The sequence below is a fragment of the Dipodomys merriami genome, unplaced genomic scaffold, assembly GCF_024711535.1.
Source record: "Dipodomys merriami isolate MVZ:Mamm:240054 unplaced genomic scaffold, mDipMer1.0.p SCAF_9, whole genome shotgun sequence".
In the NCBI taxonomy this organism is placed as follows: domain Eukaryota; kingdom Metazoa; phylum Chordata; class Mammalia; order Rodentia; family Heteromyidae; genus Dipodomys; species Dipodomys merriami.
The window spans coordinates 6276881-6299545 of record NW_027206512.1 but is presented as its reverse complement, the minus strand read 5'-3'; the positions used below and the strand labels follow the sequence as shown (position 1 = coordinate 6299545).

The 22665-nt window shown below is 37.8% G+C and overlaps 1 protein-coding gene across 7 annotated transcripts in view; it reads left to right on the top strand.

The window, feature by feature from the left end:
• Rxfp1 (relaxin family peptide receptor 1) overlaps positions 1-22665 on the top strand; it is a 132612-nt gene that overhangs the window by 79543 nt on the left and 30404 nt on the right. For 5 of the 7 annotated variants that reach the window (XM_070012297.1, XM_070012299.1, XM_070012296.1 and 2 more), the window contains 6 exons: positions 4219-4324; positions 9158-9229; positions 13735-13806; positions 21389-21460; positions 21551-21622; positions 22201-22275. In XM_070012297.1, coding sequence (XP_069868398.1) covers positions 4219-4324; positions 9158-9229; positions 13735-13806; positions 21389-21460; positions 21551-21622; positions 22201-22275 — 469 coding nt within the window. The remainder of the gene's footprint in view (positions 1-4218; positions 4325-9157; positions 9230-13734; positions 13807-21388; positions 21461-21550; positions 21623-22200; positions 22276-22665) is intronic. The other 2 variants (XM_070012298.1, XM_070012301.1) reach the window with 2 other exon arrangements.

Below are 22665 nucleotides of genomic sequence, written 5' to 3'. Positions count from 1 at the left end.
CTTCTGGGTGTGGAGAGGGAGGAGTTGGGGAGGTGGGGAGGAAAGTGATGGTAGGGGAAAAACAAAGGAGGAGGTAACAATGGAAATGGACTCATTACCTTGCTTGTGTAACTGTAACCCCTCTGTACAATATCTTTACAATAAAATATATTTTTTTTAATTCCACATGACTCTTATCTCCAAAAAACCACAAAACTAGGCTGTGGCTCAGGTGGTAGAGTGTTAGCCTTGAACAAAAAAGGCTCAGGGACAGCACCCTAGCCCAGAGTTCAAGCCCCAGGACCAGTAGAATAAAAAATAAAAAAAATAAAAAAAAAAAGCAAAGGCCAAGGGAGGGAGAAAACACTTTGCTATACATTTTTCACAAATTGTAAAGTCTGGCTTTTGAAATTTTTCACATTTTATATTCACTGCACAATGAGGTTATTAAGCTAGCAATCACCAGTTAAGGAATGCCCATCTCTCCCATTTTAGCATAATCTCAGTACCATCTCAGCCATTCACTTTCACTGAGGAGAACTGGATAATTAGCCCTCCAGGGAAGAGAGAGTTAATAATTTGATTATTAAAAAGTTAAAAGCTTTTGGAGGAACAAAAAGTTAATGGGTACAATTTAAGTACTAATATAATGCAAAAAATAATAAATTATACTATGCTGTCTAAAAACAGGTGTTTTTAATTTTTATTTTACTGTGAATTATTTTGATATCCCTTCTTAAATTTTAGCTGCAAGTTTTTACATTTTACTCCAATTTTTTTTAGCAATTTACAATTCAAATATGGCTAAGCAGATTATAAACAACAAAAGTTAAAAGGTGAATGAAAGGGAATATCAAAGAAAACTTATGTAAGAGAATCCTCCCTGAGAAAAGTCCAGCAAGCATGTCCATAGCTCAGTTGACCTCTTCTGGCCATTAGATCAAAGATGGAGAATAGTAGGCAAAGTAACTTTCCTAGGCTGCCGTATCAGGCAACACCCACCAACCAACCCAATCAAGTCATATGAGGCATGAAGTCACCAATAAATGATAGATCAAAAATACACAAGTCACTTTAGTATAAAGAAAATAGGAAATTTTTGTTTTGTTTTGTTTTTTGCCTGTCATGGGGCTTAAACTCAGGGCTTGAGTACTGCCTCTGAGCTTCTTTGGCTCAAGGCTAGTGCTCTACCACTTGAGCCACAGTGCTTCAGGCTTTTTTCTGTTTATGTGGTACTGAGGAATCAAACCCAGGGCTTCATGCATGCTAGGCAAGCCCTCTACCACTGAGCCACACTCCCAGCCCAGTAATTTTTGTTTTGTCTGTGCCAGTCCTGGAGCTTGAATTCAGGGTCTGGGCACTGTTGCTGAGTTTTTTTGGTAAAGGCTAGCTCTCTCTAACACCTGAACTATAGTTCTACTTCTGGCACTTTGGTGGTTAATTGGAGACAAGACTCACAGACTTTCCTGCCTGGTCTGACTTCAAACTGCATTCCTTAGATCTCAGCCTCTTAAGTAGGTAGAATTATAGGCATGATCAACTGAAACCTGACTATGATTAAATATTATTCAACTTCAAAGCTGTGTAAAACTAGAATGAATAATATAATATAAAATCATAGAGTGAAAGCTAAATTAAGATTCCTACTATCCTTTACAAGAAAATTTTTAAAAAAGATTCCTACTGTCCACTTTATATATGATTATTATAGGAATTTATTTGGAATTAACCTGAGAATGCCTTATCATCAGTTTTTTAAAATATTTTTTAAAATATATTCAAGATCAGTATCATGGAGCATATAATGTCTATGATTAATCAATACATTATCAGAGTTTAAATTTGAAGGATTTTGGGAAGAAATGACCATCCAATAACTACATTGTATTCAAAGGTTACTAGTATGAAGTTGCTGGTGCATTACTTGTCTTACTTTATTTCACATCATTTTGTTTCAACCTAGTTAAAATTTCGTGGGCAAACCATATTTATCAAAACTTAAATTAACATTTTAGCATAATCCAGTATCTTATCATAAACTCTTTTTAAATACAGTACATAATTTATAATCTATTTTAGCAGCATGGTTTGCTTATTCTTTTGTTGTTCATTACTTATTTTTCATTTTGCCCTATTACAGAAAACCCAGAAAATAATCTCATTCAGTCTGTATATATGAGAAATCTACTCCCTACACCCCTCCCAGGGATGCATGCTGATTGGCTGCCTTCCTTTTCCATCTTTCTTCCTACTCTCTTGCCCTCAGGACTGTCATCTTTCTCTCACCCTTTGTCATCATGTCCCACAACTTAAGTTCACACTCACATCCTAGATCACACTAGGAAAGAATTCTTACTATGCCATACTCCTGGGGAGTTCTCTGCCATTCTTGCTTCCATCAAATAGTGAAACAATAGTGATCTTGAACTCTTATAATCCTGTAAAGGAGGCTCTGCAGTTACTTGGAAGAAAGGCAAAAACATGTCCCCTCATGTTAAGGAATACATTTCTAGCTCGAAGCCTGTAGCTATAGTGCTTAATACAGTCATACCCAGGAGCTCTCTACCTGTCTGTCCTCTGAAGGCTTTACTCTATAGGTCAGACACCTAAAGCTTGGGAGCAGAAAATTCTCATAGAAAGTTTTGCTTGTCCTATACTATTTTAAAGTAGCTATTATCATTTTTAGATAAGTACTTAATTTTTTAACTTTAAAAAAATGTATTTTTAAAAAAATGTATTTCTGGTTTCAGCTACCAACTGCCTAGTCTAATTTGGCAACAGTTATAAAAAAAAAAACTCTTCCCTTGGGACATCTGGACATTCTACACCTCCCACAGTCTGCCCTCCATATGTAAACCTGTATTAGTATGGGGCTACAGATGTCAATGCAGAGGGGAGTCATCTCTTGCTATTCTTACTACTATTCATTTTGCCTGGCAAAGCAGGTATCAGACTGAATCTATTATACCAATTTGTTAAAGAATCTATTAGAATATTTAGCTATAGGACATATTGCAAGGCTCAGGTGAACTTTGATGAACAGAATCACTTCTTAAGGCTATCTACAAATCCAGCCTCTTAAGACAACCAACAGTATACACTCTATTCTTTTTCTCTTTCCATTATCCAGCATGAATGTGTGTGCAGAAAAAATGTTTACAGCCATAAATGAAGGTTTAGGTATGCTTCACTTTTATGTAAGACAAAAAGCCCCCCCCCAAAAAAAAAAACTACCTTGAGGTGTCTGTTACCACACTAAGCTTTCATTGGTTGAGATGGAGTCTCATGGACTTCCTGCTTGGACTGACCTTGAGCCAGAATCCTATGGATCTCTGCTTCCTGAGAAGCTAGGATCACAAGTATGAGCTATCTTGCCTAGATTCTGCTACCCATTTCTTTTTCCTCAGTACTGGAGCTTGAACTCAGGGCCTTGATGGTGTCCCTTCCTTAGCTTTTTTTCCCAAGGCTAGTACTCTACCACTTATGCCACAGCTCTAATTTCAGCTTTTGCTGGTTAATGGGAAATAAGAATCTCACAGACTTTGCTGCCTCGCCTGGCTTTGAACCACTGTCCTCAGATTTCAGCCTCCTGGGTAGCTAAGAGTATTTCATGAGCCACATGTGCCTGGCTCTGTTTCTCATCTCTATTTATCATGCTAGTAATTTCTAGCTAATAATAATGCAAGAAATATAAACAAATAATTGGAAAGCAAAAATGTTAAAGATAAAATAAAAACCCTTTCGAAGAACTACAATTTTCCAGAAAAAAAAGACCATCAATGTTATCATTTAGTGTTTGTTTCTTCTCTTTCTTGCTGGTTAAAAATGATTTAATGTCCCAGGAAAGATTTTGATTATGCTATTAATAAAGTGTTGATTATTAAGTAGAAGCTTTCCTATGAACATTAAACTCCATCATACATTATCTCATCTCTCTTTGGTGACATAAAAGCAGATGCTTGCACACATTTTGAAACAAATGAAGAGCCATCTGCTATTTAAAAAAAAATGTGAGCTGGTAAATGTGTATATTTCCAAATGTTAATGCTCAAGCATAATATTTCAAGCTAAATGAAAAGCAAGCTTTGGAATCCTAATTTAAAGCATTGCCCATACTGCTTAGGTAAGATGTGGCAAATTTTATACTAAGTCATATTCTTATAGCTTTTCATTTCTTTCTCTTCATTGCCTTTTTGGGCCCTCACTTTCGTCATTTCTTGCCACTTTCTCATTTCTTAGTGGTAGGTTCTGTGCCCGTGCGTTGTTTGTGCCAAGGTCTGGAACTGGACTGTGATGAAGCCAATTTACGAGCTGTTCCATCAGTTTCTTCAAATGTGACTGTAATGTAAGTAGAAAACAATGGCCTGTCCTAAAAGACAGAATGAGGTGCCTGTAAAACAGAAGCACAATTAAGATTGTGTCATTAGTAACAATGCATTTTTATTCAAAGTGATGCCATTGTTCCCAGATCGACCATAATGACTGCTCATTTTACTTTGCATTTATAAAATACTAGAGCCTATCTAAAGTCATTCCATACATTAATTCATTCAATCTTTCATAATAATCCTATGAAGTAATGGATATCTACTTTATCTAAACAAAAGCTATCACCAGCTTCATAAGCCAGTAAATCAAAAAGAACTTCTAATTACATTTCTACCTACAACTTTTCTATTGTACAGGAAATTCACTTGACATTTATTGGAAAAACTCTTTTAGAATGCATTACATATAAATTTTAATATATTCTTATGTATAAAAAAGAGAACAAGTAAAATAAATTGGATAAGATCATTTTAGGACTTCACATCTAAATTAGCTTTTATGATATTGACTGAGATATTGATGTTTTTCCTAGGCAATTCAAATTTATGTATGCAAAAGAAAATGATTCTCATAATAAATGGTTTGTTGATTTCTAGGACTAGTGTTTCTAAGTTTCTAGTAATATTTATTTTAATTTAACCACAATCAATAACACAAACACATTTGCCTCAAACTTTTTAAAAGACAATAGTGGAAGGTAGATTTAGGGGGATTTGGGAGTTTGTTTTTGACAGTGCTGGGGATCAAATCTAGGGCCATCAGCAGGATAGGCAAGCATTCTGAAGATAGATATTCAACCTAAATGTTTTATCAGATTGTTATGTTGATGATATTTCCCACTCAGAAGTTTCAGTGTGTTTTTTGGCTTTGAATTCTGCATATATAAGGACAAAATATGAATGATTCTTATGTTTACTCATATTGACAAGCATGTGCTCAAACTAAAACACCTGTACACCAATTCAGATGCTTAGCATGCAGGGTTGGAAGCCATAGCAGGGTTCCTATCCACCTGGCTTACCAAATTCATAGCCTCTGAAAAAATCTGGAGGTTAAATCACAAACACTTGTTCCTCAAAGAAAATAACGATGCCACCTAAACCTGCCTTCCCACATCTGTTATCATAGTAATTACTCCTGCTAACAAAAACAATGATCAACCAGAGAAACCAGGGTCCTATGAAGACTATTATTTAAATTTCAACTGGAAATGCTACACATAAAGAATCCTCATAATTTCATTCTACTTTCAGAGGTTTAAAAAAATCATTATTGTCCCTTAATGTGTATATCAAATTACAGAAAAATCCAAACCAAAGAGTTAACCTAGCCAGGCACTGATGACTCATGCTTGTAATCCTAACTTCTTGAGAGGCTAATAATGGAGGATTGCAGTTCAAGGTCACCCTCAGTATAAGTTCACAGTAGCATGTGCCTGCCACCCCAAGCCTTGTGAGAGGTTGGGATTTTGAGGATGATGATGGCATCAGGTCAATTTAGGCATAAAAGTCCTTGAGATAGCTGGGTGTCAGTGGCTCACACCTGTAATCCTAGTTACAAAGGAGGCTGAGATGTGAGGATCACGGTTCAAAGCCAGCCTGGGCAAAGAAAGTCCATGAGACTCTTATCTCGTAGAAAACTGGAAGTGGTGCTCACCTTGAGCTGAAAAGCTCAGGGACAGTGCCCAGGCCCAGAGTTCAAGCCCCTTGAGACTTCATCTCCAAGAAAGGAAGGCAGACATCAGCAATGAAAAAAACTTAAAAGTAGGTCAATCATGGCTCCAGTGCAGCCTCACCCAGGAAAGTGAGACTTTACCCCCAAAATAACCAGTGAAAAATGGGGCTAAAGATGTGGCTCAAAAGTATCATGGCATAACAAGCATGAGGTTCTGAGTTCAAATCCCAGTACACCAAAAAAAAAGGAAAAAGAAAATATCATGTTGGTACCCATCTCATTGTCCAGTTTATACATGTATACATATAGAGAGAGAGAGAGACAGTTTTCAACTCTGATATTAGGTGAAGAAAAACAAATCTAGGACCAGATCTTCACAATTGAGCTATAGAGCTCTCAAGAGCAGAGTGCTTGCCTAGCATGCTGAGGATCTTGGGTTGAATTCACAGCACTGTCGAAGAATTCTTTTGTGTTTGAGGTTGAACCCTGTGACTCCAGTGTCTACTTATATGTTTCCCTTCAGGACAGTAGCTGAGCCTCATACCTTGTCTGTGTGTTTACTTCCTCGGGGAAAAGAACTCTAGTCTTTACTGCAAACACATTAAAGAACTAAATACAAATGTTCATTACTGAGCCATGCAAGCTTTTACTTAAGAACATTACAGGGAAATGTCAGATATGAACTAAATCATATATAAGTAAAGTATCAAAGAAGCCAGTAATCCAAGTAATGTTTATTGGAGTTGAGACTTTGGAAAACATTGCACATAAATGATAAAAAATTCAAACATTCTCCTAGCATGCTGTACATTAACTCTCAGAGTTGATGTTCAGATTCTGAAATTTACCATGATCCAAAATAAGAGCTTTCTTTACAAAACCAGAACTTGTTTTGACAATAATGATAAAACTAGGTCTTTTCTCTCTATGTCACATAAACATACACATATGCACTATATGTGTATATAGTACATAACTTTATATATATTACATATATATATACAATATACATTGTATATGACTTGGTGGTATCAAATTTTGAAATACAAGAATCTATTATATTAAAGTATTTTCATTTCTTCTAATTAATGAAAATAATAACATCTACTTCTTCCAATTTCAATCATATATTTTGAAAATAATATTGATGAAAATACTTGGTATCAACTAGAAAGGAGTGAATTCTAAGGATTCTATGTTAATAAAGGCCTAACTTTACCAAGAAACATTCATATCTGTCCCTAACAAGTTTTCATCAGTTGAGTAACCCTTCCCCCCACCATGCCCCAGTGCAATTAGCCTCTCATAGAATTTCCCTTGTTTTTTGTTTTTGTATTTTTTTGTGTCTTGGCAGTACCAGAGTTTGAATTCAGAGCCTTATGCTTTCCAGCCAAGTGCTCTACTGCTAAGTCTCACCAGTGATTTTTGCACTAGTTACTTTTGAAATCTGTCACTTCCTGTCCAGTGCACACCTGAAGTCCTCTTATTTGATGTTTATCTTTACACAAAAGAAACATTGAAAGGGGATATAAGACAGAATTTGATTTGGAAGCCAAATATTAGAAAACTCTCAACTTGCTAGTATAAATAAGATAACAACCTAGCAGCTAAGCTTAACTTCAAGAGAAGGTTACTAGTTATTCAACCTTTGGTGTTAAATTCTCATTTGTTTGTTAATATATCATTGACTGCTATATTTAGTCAAGACCAGTTTCATCTTTCTCTTATTCAATACTGTCTTCTAGGAGCCTTTTTAGATATTCTCTCCTATTTGTTCCCCTCTGTGAAATTTCAATAATGCAGATATACGGTGTATCTACTTATGTATATCTGAGGTTTATACATTTTTAATTTAAATTTTATTGTAAAGGTGATGTACAGAGGGCTTACAGTTACATAAATCAGGTAGTGAGTACATTGCTGAACAGTGTCATCCTTCTGATTCATACATTTCAAATGTGTTTTATTCACTTTCTAAGACAAATCCTTATCCCACCCCCATTGAGGACAAATGGTCTTTTAGAGTCTAGAATAGTGTTTCTCAAATTAAACTCTGAAATGTTTTCTGGGGAGTCTGAGAAATTATGTTCCTTTAAGAACTCATTGCTGGGTTTAAGGAGTTGTGGTCCAAAACCTAACATTAATAGAGCCTTTATATAACAGCATCCTAACCTGAGCTGGCCTCCAGACCATACACATTTGTGACCATTTATCCATAGTCTCTGTTCTACCGCACTATAAAATAAAAGTACTGATCAAAACACTGATAAAGATCATCTGGTCCAAATCTCTCATTTCACAGTTAAAGAGACTTGCTTGGGGAGATTATGTGTGATTCCTGGGAGGGAACTCTGCTGAGCTGATTTTTTTTCCCTTCCTTCACATACTTTGTTTCTACTATTTTATAGTGCTTTTCCTTAAAAAAAAAAAAAAAAAAAAAAAGCAATTAATCAAACAAACAAATGGAACCTTTCCAATACAACCACAAGTTTGTGGACCTGCTCTGTATCAAATTTCTTATTAAATTGTGGTACAAGAGAAAACCTTTCTGCACTACTTACCAGAAATTAAATTACTGAGCAATGGTTCTTCAACTGTCATTTTAAGGTAATGCAATGTAGACAATAACATATTTATGAATATATAACTAAATTGCCCAGTGACTTTTTCAGACTTGTATATATTACATTTTAATCAGAAGAACCTTCTCCATTGCTTTTTCTTTCCCTGCAATTTCCAACTCCGTACTAAGAGTTTTCATTGGAATCCCTTATGCCATCTTCACATTCAGGTGCATTGTATTTTGAAATTATTCCCTCTCCATCTTTCCCTTTTCCCCTCCCCTCCACTTCCCCTAGAGTGCTTTTTAAAGATACTCAGATGTGATACTCAGATGTCTCCTGATATTTATTAAGTAAAAACAGAAAAGAGCACAACTGAAAAATCAATTTGCTTCAAATTTTATTATTTTAATTTTCATTAGAAGTACAATGTGGTAACATAAATTTAAGAAATGATGACTACATTCAATAATACAAAACCAAGTCAGAACTAAATTCAAATACCAATACAAGCATGTTGCAGTGAATGTTTCCTTAAAGCTAATGTCACTGTAAAGAGTATAATTGTCTATATTGTAATTTGAAATAAGAAGCAAACTTTTTATTTATTTCAGGTCACTTCAGTGGAACTTCATAAGAAAGCTTCCTCCCAATGGCTTCAAGAAGTACCATGATCTCCAGAGACTGTAAGAAAAACTTTTGATTCCTGACATTAAAACTAATTAGCGTTTTTCTTTTTTTTGGGGGGGGGGGGTCCGGTCGTGGGGCCTGAACTCAGCCTGGGCACTGTCCTTCAGCTCAAGGTTCAAGGCTAGCGCTCTACCACTTGAGCCACAGCGCCACTTCCGGCTTTTTTCTTTTTTTGCTTATGTAGTGCTGAGGAATCGAACCCAGGGCCTCATGCATGCAAGGCAAGCACTCTACCACTGAGCCACCTTCCCAGCCCTAATTAGCATTTTTCAATAGATCTGTTTCTTGACAATTCTATAGAGACTAATACTACACTACCACTTTAGGTAATCGGTTTTTTAGAAAAATTGCACATAGAAACCTGATCTTGCATAAACAATCCCAGACTGGAACTATGTACACAACTTTCAGACTTTCTATCAAATGATACAGAACTTGTCTATCAATGGAGACTTTATAGTGGAGGGACTAGGGGAGAAAGGAAGAGAAATTTTGCCACCACTTCAATATCCACCAAAGATCTTTTGCCAAGATCTATCATCAAGATTGAATAGAGATGAATTTCCTACAATATCTTTAACTTCAAAATTGGCCTCTGCTTTAGATAGCAAGTTCTTTTGATTTGTAATCTGTGTGGTTTGGGGGAACTTGACTCCATTTTTCACCTTACCTTTTGGGTTTGACCTCTAGCATTATTAAAATGTTTGCTTCCCTCTATTTTAGGGTCATGAATACCTCTCAGATCCCCAACGGACCAAGTATAATTTAACTGTGATTTAGGTCAACTTTATGACTACATCAAATTGTTATATACTTGAATTACTGTATTTAGATATTTTGTGTCTAAATCACTCTATCTAGAAAACATCTCAGACTTCTCATTTTAATTTTATACTTGTATTAGTTTTATTTTTCTCCTTTTTTGTACTAGAGAAATATGTCATATTAATATACCTACACTTTTTTTGGGGGGGAGGGTCCGGTCGTGGGGCCTGAACTCTGGGCTGGACACTGTCCCTCAGCTCTTCAGCTCAAGGCTAGTACTCTACCACTTAAGCCACAACGCCACTTCCGGCTTTTTTCTTTTTGCTTATGTGGTGTGGAGGAATCGAACCCAGGGCCTCATGCATGCAAGGCAAGCACTCTACCACTGAGCCACCTTCCCAGCCCCTACCTACACTTTTTAAGTACATAAAAATAGTACAGAATCAAAAGAAAAATTAACTACTTCTTCAATGAAATGCTCTATAAAACAGATAATCTGCAAAAATATTTACAAAGTAATTTCTAATGACTTTTCAGAACTTCCTTCTGAATATTTATGTTTAAAAAAAAAGAAGATCTGCTGAAAATTAGGCCTGATATAAAACTTCAAGAGTGTACTCCCTTTTCTGTCTTGAGTCTATAGCAATTTTCTGATCTGTAGTATCACCTCATGACCACATGTTTAAAAGAAGTTAGACTACAAAACTAAATTCAGGATAATATAACTCAGTAATCTAATATTGATAAAGTCATCAAAATTGATGATAATATAACTCAGTAATCTAACAAAAATAAATTTAAATTATTTATTAAAAGTATAACGAGCCAAGGACTGGAGTCTCATGCTTCTGCTCCTAGCTTCTAAATAGGCTGAGATCTGAGAATCCCAGTAGGCAGACAAATTAGAGAGAGTCTTATCTTCAATTAACTAGCAAAATGCCTGAAGTGGAAGTGTGACCCAAGTGCTAAAACACAAGCAGCTTTGACTGGAAAAAGCCAAGCAAGAGCAAGAAGCCCTGAGTTCAAGTCCTCCTCCACACACACACACACACACACACACACACACACACACACACACACACACAAAGTATAGCTTGATTCAGCCTCTAAGTAAGGCAGTCTAATTAATGCTAGATTATTACAACAATTAGAAGCAAAGATCTATTAATGTTCCTCTATACATTAGAGAAAAAGATGTGCTCTGGACACCATGACTGGGTCTATGCATGTTGTGCGAATGTCAAGTACATAAAAAGTTCATGATGATATTTTACCATCAAAGTTAGATCTTCTTGAGTATCAAAGAATAGGGAACCTCTTTTATTCCACATTTTTATTTAACTCCAAGTTTATTCATGCTGATTTCTCCCTATTGTCCCTAAAATTTACAACAAGTTCTGTATAAATTCAGAATACTCTAAAGAACATCAGTGACCTACTTACTGAACAGGACAGGCAGAACAAGTTCCTGTAGAAATGCTTTAAATGCATGTGTGCTTATACTCTGCTACCTATTTCCTTTGAGCTCGTTAACTCATGTTCAAACTTCCAGCTTTACTTTAGTTTGATATAAGCTTATATTCGTATCTTGACATTCCAATGTAAATTGCATTCCTGTAGTGTTGACTTTTTGGGTTTTTTTTTTTCATTTTTCCATTTATCTTTATAAGTTGCCTTAAATCCATTTTAGGATAAAACTTGGGGGTATCAAATTAATAAAATTGAAGTTGATTTCCTTGGAAGATTTGTGATTACACTGTATGTGGTTTGTGGCATTAAAGGTGTCTTATGTTTCTATTACTTCTATTCTGAGCACTTACAACTTGGAATGATTAGAGCAGGAGATACTGAAACTGCTGGCATCTAGGCCTGTCTGATCACTGAGTGCTTTACTACGCATTAACGTTTTATTGCTAGAAAATTCAGATTGAGCTGGTGTCAACAGCTCATGTCTTTATCCTAGCTGCTCAGGAGGCTGAGACCTGGAGGATTAAGGTTCAAAGTCAGCCCAGACAGAAAATCTGAGGCTCTATCTCCAACATAATCAGCAAAAATTGGACTGGAAGCATAATTCAAGTGGTAGAGCATCAGCTATGAGCAAGAAAGCTGAGCGAGGGTGTAAGGCCTGATTTCCAGCCCTGGTATTGGCAGAAAGAAGGAGAGAAAGAAAGAAAGAGAAAAAGAGAGAGAAAGGAAAGAAGGAAGGAAGGAAGGAAGGAAGGAAGGAAGGAAGGAAGGAAGGAAGGAAGGAAGGAAGGAAGGAAGGAAGGAAGGAAGGGGAAAGAAAGAAAGAAAGAGAGAAAAAGAGAGAAAGGAGAAAGAAAGAAAGAAAGAAAGAAAGAAAGAAAGAAAGAAAGAAAGAAAGAAAGAAAGAAAGAAAGAAAGAAAGAAAAGAGAGAAAGAAAGAAAAGAGAGAGAAAGAAAAGGGAAGTTTAAGAGGGAATTTTAGCTATGGGAGGAGGGGGTGAACCATTGAGATATTTATAACATCATTCATAAGTCATACAAAATTACCAATACAGGCAGATAGCATGGATAGCTTAAGAAAAACATAAGAGAAGTATATGTCTATACTATTATATAGCAAGTGGCATCTCAGGTTTTATATGGCCCTCAGGCTTTCCCTACCCAACCCCCTTTGGCTATTCTAACTGTAATAGCAAAATAAAATGACATGACATCCAGTTTCATTAAATTATTCCATTATGTCTACTTTTTTATGTTAAATCTCTTTATGTTAAATACACACATCATAAAATTTACCATCTCACCCTTTTTGTTTCTTTTCACCTTTTTTAGCAATTCTTTTTTTCCTTTTTTTTTTAAGCAATTCATTGCAGTTGTATGCACACAAACACACACACACACACACACACACACACACACACACAGAGTCCTGGAGGTTAAATTCAGGGCTTGGATGTTGTCCATAAGCTTGTTTTGTTTAAGGCTAGTACTCTACCATTTGAGCTTCAGCTCCACTTCCAGCTTTTTGTTGATTTATTGGAGATAAGAGTCTCATGAACAAGTTCCTGGCCCGGCTGGCTTTAAACTGTGACCCTCAATATCCTGACTAGCTAGGATTATGGTGTGAAATACTAGTACCTGGCTTTGCAACACTTTTTTTAAGAAAGGAAAAGGGAAAGAAGGTAAAGGAGGAAAGGTATAAATTAGATAGGTGCAAGTATAAGCCAGGGCAGGGAGGACAATGTGATGCAATTACAGGAGAGGGAGGCTATTCAATTTTTTTTAATCCAATTTCCAACCTGGTGACTTGGTCTAAAGTATAGATTACGTGAGAATTGAAGTCTGCATAATATGTCTTCACTAAGCTCCACAGAAGTATTAAATATGGAGTGTGGTTTACAAAGTCAGCCCTATGTCCTTTTCCCAGTCCCCTCAATAGCAAAATTGGCTACAGCCAAGTCTGAGTGATGGAAGCCAGTCCCACTCTGTAAAGGTTAGACCTTTCTGCTCCATGACTTTGGGATCAGCAGCCCAGTCTCCCCAGTTGATGATGTAATTACAGTGGTTCTTGCAGGAGTGAGGGTGTTCGTCTCTTAAATATTTGCAGCTTGAAACAGTTGAAGAAGCTTCAAGAGAACCATCTTAGGCCTTTGAGGCATCTAGAAATTTCATATTGTGCCACCATCATAACCATCCTCCTCAGAACCTACTTCCTTTTTCAAAACTGAAACTGTTTCATTATTTTCTTTTGAAATAATCCTGGTTCTAGGTGCCTGCAAAACAATAAGATTAGATCTGTGTCTGTGTACGCTTTCCGAGGACTGCTCCGCCTCACTAAACTGTAAGTACCCTAAATACCATATGTGCTCAGTGCCTTGCCAAGCTGTGACCTATGACTGCAGGCCACTCAGGACAGGGCACACAGATGTGCAAACCAAGTTAGCACTGTGTCTGACAGGCGGGCCTGAGAATCAGACGGGCCTTAGGCTCGGCTCTGATTTTATCACCGGAGAGGTAGGTGACTATGAAGAGTTTATTTTCTTTATAAGCACAAGTTCACTATAGTGTGCAAGGCAACTTGTATACCTATCTTGAGGTTGTAGGGAACAAATGAGAAAATTCTGAGTAGTAGTAGGTGTCTGAACCTGACACATTAGTGATGGTGACAGGAGTGACAACTAAATGAACTTGGTCAAAGTGACAAAGCCTCATGGTATGTTGATGTCGGGGAGGGAGATAGTCTTGCAAGATAGTCTTGCAAGTCTTGGTGGCTCACACCTATAATTTTAGCTACTCAGGAGGCTGAGATCTGAAGATTGAGGTGCAAATCCAGCTCAGGAAAGAAAGTCTGTGAGACATGTGCCTCCAATTAACCAGCAAAAAGCCAGAAATAAAGCTGTGGCTTAGGTGGTAGACTGTTGGTCTTGAATATAAAAGCTCAGGAACAGTGCATGGGTCCTGAGTTCAAGCCCTAGGACTGGCAGAAGAAGAAGAAAAAAAAACATAATCTTGTATGGTGGTACATGCCTGTAATCCTAGAGCTTAGAAGGCTAAGACAGGAAAAACAAGAGTTAAAAAGTAGCCTGGGCTACCTAGGGAGATCTTACCTAAAATGAAAGGAGAAGAAGGGGAAGGAGGAAGAGAAGGGAAAGGGAAAAGAGAAGGAAGGGGAAGGTGGAGAAGAAAGGGAAGAAGGCAGGAGGGAGGGAAGGAAGAATAAAAGAGAGATAAACCCTGATACCCCTCAGTAGATGAATGGATCAAGAAAATGTGATAGATAGATATATGTATATTTATACACACACACACACACACACACACACACAGAGAGAGAGAGAGGGAGAGAGGGAGAGAGAGAGAAAGAGAGAGAGAGAGAGAGAGAGAGAGAGAGAGAGAGAGAGAGAGAGAGAATGATACTGCCCCATTTTTTAGGAAATAGAAAGACTTGGAAAAAAAATCATATTAAGTGAAATAAGCCAGAGCCAAAGAAACGTAGGTCTCATGGTTTCCCTTATTTGCAATAATTAATATATGTCTAGGATAATCTTAGAAGATGAGAAGAATAGCTCAATAGCTATGTACATATGACCATATAAGATGATGCTAAGTGAAATGAACTCCAAGACATGGACACAGATATTTTTCTTTGTTGTTGTTTTTAATATTATGTGTTTTTTTTCTTTGTTTTGTATGTTCTTCCCCCTATGGTATATCCCCTGTTGTCACTGTATTTGATTTAGGTGCCCTACCATTGTATATATTTTATTTGAATTAGAGAAGAGAAGGGGAACAACAGAATGGTGAGACAAAGGACAAGGGAGGAACCAATGCAACAATGACATACACAAGACAATTTGTTGGAAATGATCTGTACAACTTGGGGGGGCGGTGTAGGGAAAGTAGGAGAAAAATGAGGGAAGGGTAACAAGTTTGACAAGACATGTACTTGTTACCTTGCTTATGTAACTGTAACCTCTCTATACATCACCTTGACAATAAAAAAAATTAAGTTCAAAAAAGAGAGATAAAAGGGAGTGAGAAATGAAAGAAAAGGAAGGAAGGAGGGAAGGAAGGAAGGAAGGAAGGAAGGAAGGAAGGAAGGAAGGAAGGAAGGAAGGAAGGAAGGAAGGAAGGAAGGGAGGGAGGGAGGGAGGGAGGGAGGGAGGGAGGAAGGAAGATAGGAAGGAAGGAATCTTAAGACTTCCCCAGTTATTTTTGGTTTTGTTTTCCTTTGGTGCAGAGAATGAACTCAAGGTCTCAGAGATGCTAAGCAGTACTGAGCACACCCCAATCCCTCAGTTATTATTTTCTCTTTAATCCTGCTTTTACACATAACCTAAAAGTGACCATTCTAGCCAGTTTGAAGGATATAGTCCATTGGCATACAGTACAATCACAATACTGTGTGACCATCTCCCTCAGAATTTTTCCATCTTCCCCCATAAAAAGGCCAGATATTTTAAATAATATCTATCCTCCCTGAAGACCAATAACCACTAGTTGGCTTTCTGCTTCTAATGAACCACTCTAGGAACCTCATGAGAATGAAATAATGCAGCATTTGCCCTTCTATGTCTGCTTATTTCACTTAGCAGAATATCTTCAATAATATCTTCGTTCACATTGTAGCATGTGTCAGAATTCCCTCCTTTTAAGGCAGAACAATATACATGCATTTCATTTCTTATACATTGATCTGTCTATGACTATTGAGAATAATGCTTCTATGAGCATGAGAGAAAAAATATATCTGCCCAAGTCCCTTCTGCTTCCAATTCCTTAGTAAAATCCGGGTATTTAACATTGGGCCATGTGGTAATTCTACATGTGATGTGATGTGTGTGTGTGTGTGTGTGTGTGTGTGTGTGTGTGTGTGTGTGTGTGTGTGTGTGTGTAAGTACAGGGGCGTACTACCACTTGAGACAAACTCTACTTCCAGTTCTTTGTTAACTGGAGATAAAAGTCTCATGGATTTTCCTACCTGGACTAGTTGTTATCCACAATCCTCAGATCTCACCCTCCTGAGTAGCTAGAGTTACTGGTATGAGTCATCAGTGCCGATTAGATTTTTTTTTTTTTTTTGAGGATTGTCATACTGTTTTCCATACCAGCTCCCCATTTTCATTTCCAGACAATGAAAAAACAGGTCCAATTTTACTACATCCTGACGAATACTTGTTATTTTCTGGTTTGGGTTTCATTTGTTTTTATTTTTATTTTTATTTTTTTGTCGGTCATAGGGCTTCAACTCGGCCTGGACACTATCCCTGAGCTCTTCAGCCCAAGGCAAGCACTCTACCACTCGAGCCACAGCACCACTTCCTGTTTTCTGGTGGTTAATTGGAGATAAGAGTTTCACAGACTTTCCTGCCTAGGCTGGCTTTGAACCATGATCCCCAGATCTCAGCCCCCTGAGTAGCTAGGATTACAGACGTGAGCCACAAGTGCCTGGCTCATTTGTTTTTATAATAACTCCATTAATAGGTGCAAAATGTTATTTTATTTTGTTTAAGAGTAAGGTTTTTTGCAATAGACTTTTAGTGATTCATCCACTTCATTTCCAGATAGCCCTCAGAAGTAAATATTATCAAAAATCAGAGAAATGAATAACTTTATTTCCACTTCTATTTATTTTTATTCTAGCCCACTCTCTATCCTAGCCTAATGAACTCCTTTCCATCAGATTTCCGGTTTATAATAATAGTTTAGCATTGAGTCAATTGCTAAAATGTCCACAAGGAGAAGCTTAACAGTGGCCACTTCAGCCTTTCCCTCTTTCTCCTATCCCATCCCTGCTCTTCTGTATCTTAACAAAACCAAAGTCATTGGCAGACTCATTCTCATTAGGCTCCTGCCTGCTCCATAGATCCACTCAAAATCTACTGAAAAGTATCAGCTTGAGTGGATGGTCATTGGTGTGAAGGAAGCTCTTGAAAAGCAGTGCTGAAGTGCAGAGCAGATTAAAAAGGGTCCTCAATGGAACATTTTATGGGTGTTAAAGTTGCCACATATCTCTAGTTTTTGCATAGATAGCTATTAAATGTTTGTTCTCCCTTCATCCATAATTGTTCATTAACTGTTAAGAGTGTGCAGGTCTTCAAATAGAACTATGAGGCATAGGAAGATGAATGAGACTTTAAGGAGCTGCAGAGTACAGGGCTACAGTGGGAAAAGGTAAGTCTTCCCTGGTTAGAGGCTATCATCTAAGCTGAAAAAAACAATGCCAATATACACAAGAATTAGACAACCATGAGGAGAATGCTGATATTTGAAATCTGTGTTGCTCAATCAAACTGTGAGAAGGAATTAAATGGCCAAGTGTAATGGCTCACAATTGTAATCCCAGCCACTCAGTAGGTAAAGGTAATGAAGATCACAGTTTGAGGTGAGCCCAGGCAAAAAAAAAGTCTAAGACCCATCTAAAAAATAACCAAAGCAATTGCCATCAAGATGCAAAGAGGAGAGGGATAGATGAAAGAAGGGAGAAGCAGGTATAGGAAGAATGCTTTCAAGAATTTATTGTATATACATAAAATTAAGAAAAGTAAGGGAGGGGGTAGATCAAAGGAGAGTGAGAATGTTGAAGGAGGTGACACTGATCACACAGGACTAGACAGGAGCACACAAGGAGCAAGAGTGAAGGAATTGCCTTTTACATGGAGAGATGGTGATTGGTTTATGAGAGACACCTGAGGTGTTCAGGGGAGGTGTTAAAGCTATTTCTTGCTACATCCTGTGAATACCTGGACTCCAGGTCTGTAAAGGAGAAAAGGAAGTATTTGAACCAGATAATGTCCAAGAAAATGTCAAACTTAACAAAAGAGGGCAGATTCCCAGTAGAAATTTTACAGGCTATCAATAATAAACTATATAAGAGTGGAAGAAAAGAGGGATTGGCCATTTGTTGGAAATGGAAAGGCTTGGAAAAAATTATATTAAGTGAAGTAAGCCAGGCCCAAAGAAACATAGGTCCCATGGTTTCCCTTATTTGCAATATCTAGTATATGTCTGAGTTAAGAAGAAAAGGTCAGACAATGTGATGTTAGGAAAATGAACCCTTAGATATGTATTTAAATGTTTTTTTCTTTCATGCATTTGTTTCTAACGCATTTATAAGATTATTTCTTTGTTGCTTTGTATGTCCCTCCCCCACAGTATAACCCCTGCTTTCACTATATTTGATGTCGGTATAATTTGTGGAGGAGATGGGGAAAAACAAGTCGTTTAAGGATACAGGTGGACCCATTGCAACAATGAGAAGTACAAGTTGTCATGTCAAAAACGAACTTTACAACTTTGGTGCTGGTGGGGTGGGGGGGGAGGAATTGGGGGGGCGGCGGAGGCTGAGAAGGGATGTGAAGGGTAAACAAAGGAGGAGGCTGCAATGCTTGATAAGAAATGTACTCATTATCTTGCCCATGTAATTGTAACTCCTCTGTACAGTATGGTCACAAAAAATTAAAATTAAAAAAAAGAAAAGAGAGGTTGGGAATGTGGCTTAGTGGTAGAGTGCTTGCCTACCATGCATGAAGCGCCCTGGGTTCGATTCCTCAGTACCACATAAACACAAAAAGCCAGGTAGAGTGCTATCCCTGAGAGAAACTCAGGGACAGTGCCCAAGCCCCAAGCCTGGCAAAAAAAAAAAAAAAAAAAAAGAGTGAAAGAAAGAGAACTCACTGTGTTGCTATCAGTGGAAGTGAAATATGAACCTATACTTGCCAGTGAATCATAGGCAGGGAGGAGAAAAGAAGAAGGAGGAAATCTTGGTGGGAGAGCTGAGAAGAACAACTATTTTAATTGCTAGGCAGGCATTATACCACATGAGCCACTTCACAACCCGAACCACTATTTTAGTCAACAATGCGTACAGAATGCCTGTGGCATGCCTTACCTGCAAAACTCCAAAGCCCTAGGAAGGAGCTGTTGATTTGCTCACTTTAGAGCTCAGAAAGCTGAGGCTTACAGGAATCTATTGCTTGTTCAAGGTCATGTCCTTACTAAATAATCACTTAAAGCACATTTCGTTCAGAGAATTACTTCCCAAAAGAGACTGAGATAGAAATGAGTGTGGCAGAAAGAGTTCAACACAAAAAGGCAGAGTCAAACTTCTTAATGAAGCAGGCATAGTCGAAAAACAAACTTTACAATTTAGGCAGGGGTTGGGGGAAGTGTATTTGTGGAGATGGAAGGGAAGGGATGATAGGGGAAAAACAAAGGAGGAAGGATAAGAAATGTACTCATTAGCTTGCTTGTGTAACTGTCACCCCTCTGTACAGTATTTTCACAATAAAAAAAAACTTATTAAAAACAAAAATAAAAATAAAGCAGGCAATGGCTGCTTTCCAGAACAGGCTCCTGTCTGTGTCCCAGGTTCATGTCCTTTCTCTCCTGGTAGTCCCTAAGATAAGAGTTCTCACTAAATTATCTGGTGGTCCCTTATCTTCTTTCTTTCTTGTCCTTGCTTTTGCAAAAGTTATTTCCTCTGCCTATTCTTTGCTTTGTGAATGCCATGGCTTTACTAATAAGACATTTCTAAATTGTGACTTTTCTGCCTCCTCTGTCCCTGTACTCCACAGGCCCCATCCCAGAAAATGGCTTTGCAATGTAAAACAACCACTCTCTACACACTCTCTGTTTTCTGAATGTTGCCTATTCCTATCTGTTCTCTGGATTCAAATCCTCTCAAAGAAAGGGAGGGCAGGGGCCGGGCGCTGGTGGCTCACGCCTGTAATCCTAGCTACTCATGAGGCTGAGATCTGAGAATCGCGGTTCAAAGCCAGCCCGGGCAGGAAAGACCATGAGACTCCTATCTCCAATAAACCACTAGAAAACCGGAAGTGGCGCTGTAGCTCAAGTGGTAGAGCGCTAGCCTTGAGCTGAAGAGCTGAGGGGCAGCGCCCAGGCCCAGAGTTCAAGCCCCATGACAGACAAAAAAAAAAAAAGAAAAGAAAGGGAGGGCAGGGCCAGCTATTCTGTAGTTCTCACTCACTAATACAAAATACCAGAGATAATTATAATGAAAAAACGGTTATTTTAGAAAGGTTTAGATGCTCCTGTTTGTGGTAGACTGGCCTATGGCAAGGTAGCACATTATTCAAAATCATAGGGCTGAGCAAAATCTATTACAGTCCCCACTAAGGGCACACCCCTATTGGCGTCAGGGCCTCCCATGGGCCGCTCCTCAGAAACACAGCACCTCCCAATAGTGTCTCCCTTTAACATAAGGACCATTGAGGGCACTTCTGCAAACCAAACCAGTAGAGATTAGGTACTCAATAGATTGATGAATCTCTTAATTATGGGAAAATTAAAAGCTAGATGGGAGGGAGGGATGGGAGAAAATGGTGACTGACATCTGTCAAGTTGCACTGTACTTAATAAACTAATTTGTTGAATGGTAACCTTTCTACAACTCTTAAAGATAATAAAAATATCTTTGTTTGAAAAAAAAAAAAAAGCTACATATGAGCTGGGTGTTTGTGTCTCATGCTTGTTATCCTAGCTACTCCGGAGGCTGAGATCATGGTTCGAAGTCAGCCCTGGCAGGAAAATCTGTGAGACTCTTATCTCCAATTAACCAAAAAAAGCCAAAATTAGAGCTGTGGCTCAAACAGTAGAGTGCTACCCTTTAGCAAAAAAGAAGTTCAGGGACAGTGTCCAGGCCCTGAGTTCAAGCCCCAGGACTGGTGTACAAACACACACACACACACACACATACATACATACTCACACATGTGTATGTGCACACATGCACATGTATGCACTATATATGATAATGTAACTGACAGACACTTTTGAAGATTCCAAGGAAGGGAGATGGCATGATGAGAATAGCACATAAAACTTTCATGATTATTATTGTCTTTCCTTTGTTGTAAAGCAGCCATGGTACAAACTTATGGCAATCATTTTTCCTTTTCCAGGTATCTCAGTCATAACAGAATAACCTTCCTGAAGCCAGGCATTTTTGAAGACCTTCACAGACTAGAGTGGCTGTATGACTAATTTATTTGACATTTTGTGGTATTTATTTTTGTGTTCTAAAACTATATAAGTGAATCCACTATTTTTCTCCTGGCTGACAGGATAATTGAAGATAATCACCTCAGCCGAATTTCTCCAGTAACATTTTATGGACTAAATTCTCTAATTCTCTTGTAAGTACTACTAAAAATAAAGCAAACATCTCAATTGAGGAATTAAAAATTAATATTATAGTCATAATAGCATAAGCTTGGATTTATTGAAACTCCAAGAAGGCTTTTTCTTGAACTAAAATCCATCTCCTAATCACATTCTCCAGGACTATTATAGTTCTAACAATTTTAGACTATGCTCTGCCTTTGAAAACACCAACCTATCAAAAATGAATGGAGTCTCACTCTCAGGCTATAGTGAATTAACCCTTCATCACACCATTACTACTGCTCTGCATTAATTATGGTAGAGAAAAGAGCATTCTGTATTTAAAGTCAATGCCTGACACAACTCACTGTGGGTGACACAGCCTGGGTTCAGCCACTGACAGTGCTGTTCCCTCTATGTGTAACTGATGGCCATAGTAATTTTATTACCACCAAAAACTTAAACATAAAAGGATGTACAGGGGAAATTAGAGGGAGACAGCAACTAACCTAGTAGATTTCCATGTCTCATAGTTATAATAGTTATACCACATATGACTGAGAATGGGAAAAGAACTAGAAAAATACTACTTCTTGTTTTTTCTTTTTAGGGTACTGATGAATAATGTCCTCACCCAATTACCTGATAAGCCTCTCTGTCAGCACATGCCCAGGCTGCACTGGCTGTAAGTTATTAGATTGTGTGTGTGTGTGTGTGTGTGTGTGAGAGTGTGTGTGTGTGTGTGTATATATGTGTGTGTGTAAAGAAGTAATTAAAGTCAAGTACCAGTGGCTCACACCAGTAATCCTAACTACTCAGAAGGCTGAGATTTGAGGATCACAGCTTAAAGCCAGTACAGGCAGTAAAAAGTCCATGAAACTCTATCTCCAATTAACCACCAAAAAACATGAAGTATAGCTGTGGCTAGAGTGCTAACATTGAAAAAAAGAAAAAACTCAGGGACAGAACCCAAGCCATGAGCTCAGTATCATATCATATATCTTTACCTAACTTTCACACATCCTTATATTAAGCATCTTCATTATTTTACTTCCGTAAACTACCAAAGTAAATT